General features: G+C 32.8%; 1 protein-coding gene across 3 annotated transcripts; it reads left to right on the forward strand.

The window, feature by feature from the left end:
• Positions 1 to 16: 16 nt before the first annotated feature.
• On the forward strand, positions 17 to 7399 carry LOC105557157. Of its 3 annotated transcripts, none has more exons than XM_012004327.1 (6): positions 17 to 604; positions 3151 to 3363; positions 3596 to 4189; positions 4472 to 4737; positions 5852 to 6105; positions 6261 to 7399. In XM_012004327.1, the coding sequence occupies exons 2-6, from the start codon at positions 3165 to 3167 to the stop codon at positions 6313 to 6315; spliced, it is 1368 nt and encodes a 455-aa protein (XP_011859717.1). In that variant the 5' UTR covers positions 17 to 604; positions 3151 to 3164; the 3' UTR covers positions 6316 to 7399. The 3 variants fall into 3 exon arrangements, with proteins under 3 accessions (XP_011859717.1, XP_011859716.1, XP_011859718.1); XM_012004328.1 differs by lacking the exon at positions 17 to 604 and adding an exon at positions 2878 to 2957; XM_012004326.1 differs by lacking the exons at positions 3596 to 4189; positions 4472 to 4737; positions 5852 to 6105; positions 6261 to 7399 and adding an exon at positions 681 to 2957 and having other exon boundaries at positions 3151 to 3209.
• The last annotated feature ends 13 nt before the right edge of the window (positions 7400 to 7412 follow it).

Below are 7412 nucleotides of genomic sequence, written 5' to 3' on the forward strand. Positions count from 1 at the left end.
TATCTCAAAGATATTTGAGAGACATCTTTATGTAATATCATACACAGATCTCTCAAAGATATCTGAGAGACATATATATGTAATATCATATATAGATATATGTCTCTCAGATATATCTGAAATATAATATTTGTAAAATCACCGGGATATCCTTGTTACGTTAGCGCCACACGAGAGACACGAGCGACGTCTAAAGGACTGAATAACGAATTAGTACGTGTTTTGCGAGTTCCCCAGTAATACTAGTCTATGGAACGCTACTCCAATGATGCCAGATGCAAACCTCCCGTAGCACACAGAACAAGCGACCACGACGTATGTACGTCTCACACAAATAGGGGGTCGGCATTTATGCCGATGTGTGTACGATGTTTATGCCTGTGCGCAGTAGGCCTTTGCGCAACTCAAGCGTTGCGCCAAAACTTATTGCGCACACACATATAGACGTCGCACACCGTGAGCGACGTGCGCCAAGACCTAACCTACTGCGTGCACTTATGAACGTCGCACTTCGCACGCTGCAGTCTGCACTTGTTTCCGCATGCTACAGAGAGGTTTGGCTCAGGATTTGGATCATAGATTGTCAGGCATCATAGATTGTCAGGTAAGTATTTTCATATAGTTCTTTTTAATAATTGCTTCATATTGAAATACATACAGCATTTGTTAACCTAATTTAGGGAGGTTAAACGAGCAGGCTGAACGGGGTTAGGTTATCCTCTGGATAACCTATATATCCTCTGGATTTTGTAAAAATATAACAAATTTTTGTGATAACTTATACGATTATCATGTCTCATATAAAAAGGAGAAAAGATTTAAAGTCAATGTCGAAAAGAAATATTCGAAGAATCATTCAAACAGAAGCTCAGAGAAGTAGTGTTTTACAATTGTATGGTGAAGACACACACACACACAAGACTGGCCATAATACAGTATTAAATACTGATAAAGATGACAGTAATTCATTGTTTTTTATTATGGAAACAGATGAAGTTTCTAATCAAGACGACAGTGTGAATAATGATGCAAGCAATATGACAGATGAGAGTGATAGTGATTTAGTACGATATAATAATAAAAATGACAGTAGTGCAGAAGAAATGTATAATTATAATAATTTAGAGATAGAGTATGAAACGAAAGAAGAAGAAAATAAAGGCCAAAATGTTAGAAAATGTTTTCAGGAGAAGCTAGCAGAATGGGCAGTTGATGCTAATTTGCCCCATAATAAGCTATATGATCTAATGAGTTTATTAAGAACAGTAAATTCGTTGTGTGAAGTACAGAATCTTCCTAAACATCCTCGAACATTATTAGAAACTCCGCGACAAATAATAAAAAGAGTTGTATCTCCTGGTGAATACTGTCACTTTGGCTTAGAAAATGGTCTAAGAAAATATTTGTTAAGCAATGTTAAGCAAAATCATCCAACTATAAGGATAGGTATAAATATCGATGGTCTTCCCATTTCCAATTCTAGTTCAAAATGTGTTTGGCCAATTTTGGGATCGCCTGTAGGAACTAATTATGTCTTTATTATCGGTCTATACACAGGAGAAAAAAAACCAAACTGTTCCAATGATTTTTTAGAGGACTTTATCAATGAAACAAAAATAATTTATGAAAGTGGTTTTAAATTTGATGGAAAAATATATAGAGTTGAAATAACAATGCTAGTATGTGACAGCCCTGCAAAATCATTTATATTAAATATAAAAGGTCACAGTGGTTACTCGAGCTGTCCAAAATGTCATATCTATGGAGCAAATTTAAGACAAAGAATATGTTTTCCTGATACAAAACCATATCATAAGAGAACAGATTTAGAAATGAGAGAATATTGTAATAATGAAGATAATAATTCTAAATTAAGTGCTTTTTCTGAAATCTCTGGCTTCGATTTAATCAATGATGTAGTTCTTGATTATATGCATATAGTATGCCTCGGTATAATGAAGAAGTTAGTGAAATCTTGGCTTAGTGGAGATTTAAGAAATAGAGTCGGCCATCAAACATCTTTGAGTGTATCTAAACGCCTAGAAAATTTAAAGATGCATGTTCCTATCGAATTTGCTAGGAAGCCAAGAAGTTTAGAATTCTTAGCTGGTTGGAAAGCCACAGAATTCCGTCAAATATTACTTTATTCAGGACCTATGGTCTTCCAAGGTTTATTAAAGCGCAGTGTGTACGTCAACTTTTTGACACTCCATGTTGCAATGCGAATTCTATGTAATGAGAAATTATTGTCGCTATATGGAACATATTCACACGAACTGTTGAAGCATTTTGTAAATGCTTTCATAAAAATCTATGGACCTGAATTCGTATCGCACAACGTGCACTGCCTTCTCCATTTAGTAGAAGAATGCCAAAAATTTGGAACTGTGGATAATTTTAGCGCATTTAAGTATGAAAATTTTCTTATGACAATAAAAAGAATGCTTCGAAAATCTGATAAAGTAATTGGGCAATTGTACCGACGATATACTGAAATTGAAAAATTCTCAAGAAAACAAATAAGAATAGTAAAAAATCTCGGCCTTTTTGAACCTGTCATAAACAGTAAACTGAAAACATATCCTATAATATGCGATTGTTCTGGTCCGTACTACCTTTCTGCGACATGTAGCAATATTACTTTAAATTGTTCCTTGGAAAAAGATAGATGCTGTGGTCTTTTAGATAATTCTATTATTAAAATGGAAATTATCGCTTTCTCTGAAAATGAAGGAGAATATTTTGTTATTGGAAAAAAATATAATACAATAACAGATTTTTACATGAAACCTTGCCCTTCATCCACAGTTGGAATTTACGTAGTATCTGATCTTGCCAAAGAAATGGAACGATGGCCTTTATCATTGGTACAAAATAAATATGTCAAATTTCCTTTAGATTGCTCGGAAAAGTTCCTAGTTCTATCCTTATTGAATTCTGATGTTGAACAATTTTAGGTAATTATTTATTTCTTTCAAATTATTATATCTGTGTTTCAATATGAAAAATTAATTAGCATTTTAATTATTTCCTCATAAAAATAAACAAAGGATCATTATTTAAATAAAATTACTTTAATACTAATTGCGCTGCTGCCTTTGATCCGTAAAAATTTATATTTTAATGTCTAATTAATTATTGTTCCTTTAGTTGTGTTTATAGTCATGGCAGAGATGGAGTTTGCGGTTGTTGAATTTTCTGACGGAGTTCAATTAGTCCCTAAATTTTGGTTGCAAGATGATGATACCTGTTATTGGCCAAAAGTAAAGAATCAATCGAAATATTATAAATTAGTTGAAAATAAAGAGCCAATTAATTCGCAATGGGAAAGGTGCAATGTTATAGCGGTTCTAGCAGAAACTGGTAAATTTTATTGAATTTATTCTTGCATTGTTTTGATGATTATTAACTCGGTGTATATTCAGACAGCACAAAGTTCATTCAAGGAACATCTTACAAATCTTATCTCCAGAGCTTGTTCAACGCGTATAGAATGTCTCCAAGATGTTCGTTGAAAATTTGTTCTGCTGAGTAATTTTTGTTATTACTGATTTTATATATATTAGTTATTATTTATTCTTAAATGTTATGTCAGATACGTTTAAGAAAGGACTAGAAAAACTAAAAAATGCCGAAATCTTCACTGACCCAAATACAGATGTCGATGATGTTACTGGGAAAAAAAAGAGGAAAAAAATTTGGAAACAAAAAGATACTTCTTCAAGTGACGATTATTCGGCGGATGATGATATAGAACTTGAAAAATTTCCTTCGCCTTCAAAACATTTAAATAAGAAATCTGACAACACACATTTCTCATTACAAAAGAATCAGCAATCTTCTTCAAAATCTCAGGGCCATCAAACAATCAAATCGCTTGGAAGTAGTAAAGCTCACTCTTCCTATAGCTCATTTTCTCAGCCTCCACTAAAGTCAAACAAGCAAAGTGGGCCAAGTCATCAATCATCCAATACAGAGAGAGAGAGAGTTTCCCGGCTTTTATCCAAAAGTACTGATTGCGCACCTGAAGAATATCGGTGTTCATCACCTACTCGTACTCCATTAACGCATTCATTCACTTCTTCCAATAATATGCAAAGTCCATCCACTTGCGAAAGCAGTAGTAAGCATTGGCGTGATAGCTCGAATAGACCGAATAGAAATTTTCATTACGAAGAATCATATTATGGTAATTAATTTCGGATTTACCATTTATATAGAACTAAGATATACTAAATACTTAAGATATATTAAATAGTTACTAATACTCAGTCAGAAATGACTCGAAAACCGACATTGAAACAATATCGAATATTGAAACAATTGACCAAAAATGCATCGATTCGATATTGTTTCGACGTCGGTTTTTGAATTATTTCTGACTGGATAGTTACCCAAGTGATATCAATTTCTTGTATGCATTATACGTTCAACGGATCTTCAATAAATATAATTGATTTTATTTTTTTAGGCGACAAAACCATCGAAGAATTAAAAAGATTGATAGAAAAATCAGACAATTCCACAAAAAGATGTTTTGCTGAAATAAAAATAGATATTCAGCAAATTTTAGAAAACCAAAAAAATATTTTAGTTCGACTCTGTAGACTCGAATGTTGTAACCTTGTTCCTACTGCAAGAAATGACCGTGTAGTAGTACATCTTCCTTTAAAAAAAGAAGATGATCTAGAACAGTTAGAAGATAACCTTCTACAAGAAGATTTTCGAACTGCTTTGGTAAGTTAAACTAGAATATCCCAGGCTTTAATAATAGTTATAAAATTGCTGCCACAGTTAATGTTACAATATTTCACTTATACTGAAAGTAGAAAAATTAATTTTTGTTTAATATTTCATTTATTTAAATTGACATAGTCCCCAAGAAGCAATCTAGTAGCATAATCAACAGATTCGAGTAGGAATTGTTGATAAATAATTTGTGTCTGCAATATACTCGTCTTCTGTTAACAGAGCCTGTTGACATAATCCACCATTAGATCACTACGAAGTCTCACATTATTTATATCAGCCTGCCGACATGGTCTAAATCTATATAACAGACAATAGCAACATGTCATCAACATTACAGCAATATTGCAGCAATTGTTGCAATATTGTTGCAATGATGCTGACATGTTGCAATTATCTGCTGTATGGGTGGAGTAAGAAATGTTTATCTTTAACGTTTAAACACATAAAATATATTATTCACAAATTTTATAATATTCTTAATCGAATTTTTAATATTTTTGTATACACCAGAGCTGAAGACATTTTCAACTTTAGGGCTATATCCTCATGGCGTAAGAATACAGGTGTGTTAGTCCCGAGGATGCGTAATGGTTGACCAATCAAAGACTGCCCACAAATGCGAAGAAACCAATCAGCGTTTGCCCACAAGTGCCAAAAACTAATCAACAATTGCGGCTATTTTTCAATCGGCGGCCATTATGCGCAGTAACACACCTATCTTCTTATACCATGTATATCCCCACTCCTCTTATTTTTGACACCTCACGCAAACGTTAGACGCTTGCGCTCAGGAAATTAGCTAAAAAATATATGGTGAAGCGTGTCTAACGTTTGCGCTAGGTGTCAAGAATGAGAAGAGTGGAGACAGCTTTTTTCTCAAAATGAAATTGTCCGCAGCCCTGGTATATAAAACATTATATAAAACATTATATAAAATATTCTAGTTACGTGTCGAGACGTATTTAGAACTATATTTAGCAAGGATAACATTAATGCCCAAAAATAGAGTTTATGTTTTTAATTATCAATTGATTATGTTCGTTTGTTCTAATATTTGTATATAATATGAAAATAATTACAAATTGATTTTTTTATATAGATTGAGCAGCTGAAAAAAATAGGAGGAAGAAACGTCAAGGAGACCGTTTATACTTTGATGAAGGAAGTATTTACTAATGATTTAGCAGCAAAATTTTCTTGGCTGGGCCTTAAAAAGAAAAAAAAATTGTCTATTTTTGGTCTATCCAATGTCCTTATAGATATTGTGCATTGCAATCATTCAACTACCAAACAGGAGATAGTGGAGCATATTAAGGCATGGCTGAGACATGCACCCATGAGAAGTGTTAGAGAGTAAGTTTATTAATTTCTTATTAAGTTAACTTCTCCCATTATTTTAATTTTTGCAACCCGTTTTTTATAATTTAAATTTTTTATTTAAAAAATTACATAGTGTAAGATTTTAAGAACATTTTCAGTTTTATACCAACTTCATTTTCAATTTTCAGGTCTAACAAAAACGCAGCCACACAACAAAAAACTAACGAGACAACCACGGAATAAGTATATTAAGCAAATTTCCTTCATATTTCTGTTACCAGTTTTTGACACTTATTTTCCTGTATTTAATTCTTTTGTCGTGGAGTTAACTGCAGAAATGGCAGACTTACTTTTTTCTCCTTTTTTAATATATTAGTTATTATCATAATTCATTTATTATTTTACTTTCGTCGAAAAGAAGAAAGAAGATTTTACTTTCTTTCTTAGATTATACGTATCAGTTTTTCAGCCGGTTTGTTAGTTTGAGACTTTTTTTCTACTGGTATCCCCACTCCTCTCACTTCGTAACATCTAGATTTCTCTCACAGACAAACGCTGGATCGCAGGGACACTATTGGTTATTAATCGAATTGGCACGTAATGCCAATACGATTTCATATCAATTTTTGAGATTAAGTGTCTTAAAATTCTAGATGCTACGAAACGAGAAAAATAGAGATTGCAGCCAGTAAGACTCTCGAAAGTGCTAACCGGCCGCAAGCCTGATATATATCATCTTTGAATAGATTATATATGTATATCGTTATTCATTGTTCATTATTAGTTTACTTTATTCGAATAGAGACGCTAAATTAAAGTCGTTATGATTATTGATCAATCTGATGTGATCTCATGTTTTTTAGTTTATTTTTTATTTAATATTTTAATTTGAGAGGACTTATCCCAAAGAGAAATGTCAGTGCAATAGATATCAATTTGAGGTCTTTTTAATATTTTGGATCAGAGTTGGAATGTTATAGTTGCCTTTTTCGAGTCGATTTGAGAGGCAACACCTACTATGTTCTTATATTACCTCTCAAGCCTTGCATGCCAAGCCGCCGATCGCATTGTCTCAGGAGTACGCTCATGTAAAATGTATGTTTGAACATATTTTTCAAGTCGTCATAAAAAATTACTACTTAATAGAACGTACGTCCCAGCTATATATTTTTTATATGTGCATGCTCCTGAGGCAACGAAATCGGCAGTTCCATTATCGAGACTTGATCGGTAATTATACGGAAAAAACCTACAATATGAAAAAATACTGATACACTATTGAAAAATTATAGTTTTTCAATATTATACCAGTAGTTTTTTCGTATTGCTGTACTTTTTAC

The sequence above is a fragment of the Vollenhovia emeryi genome, unplaced genomic scaffold, assembly GCF_000949405.1.
Source record: "Vollenhovia emeryi isolate VEMERY1.0 unplaced genomic scaffold, V.emery_V1.0 DF939589.1, whole genome shotgun sequence".
NCBI classification, from domain to species: domain Eukaryota; kingdom Metazoa; phylum Arthropoda; class Insecta; order Hymenoptera; family Formicidae; genus Vollenhovia; species Vollenhovia emeryi.

Coding starts and splice junctions, on each gene's coding strand:
- LOC105557157 (XM_012004326.1), top strand. CDS start 792: ATGTCTCATATAAAAAGGAGAAAAGATTTAAAGTCAATGTCGAAAAGA.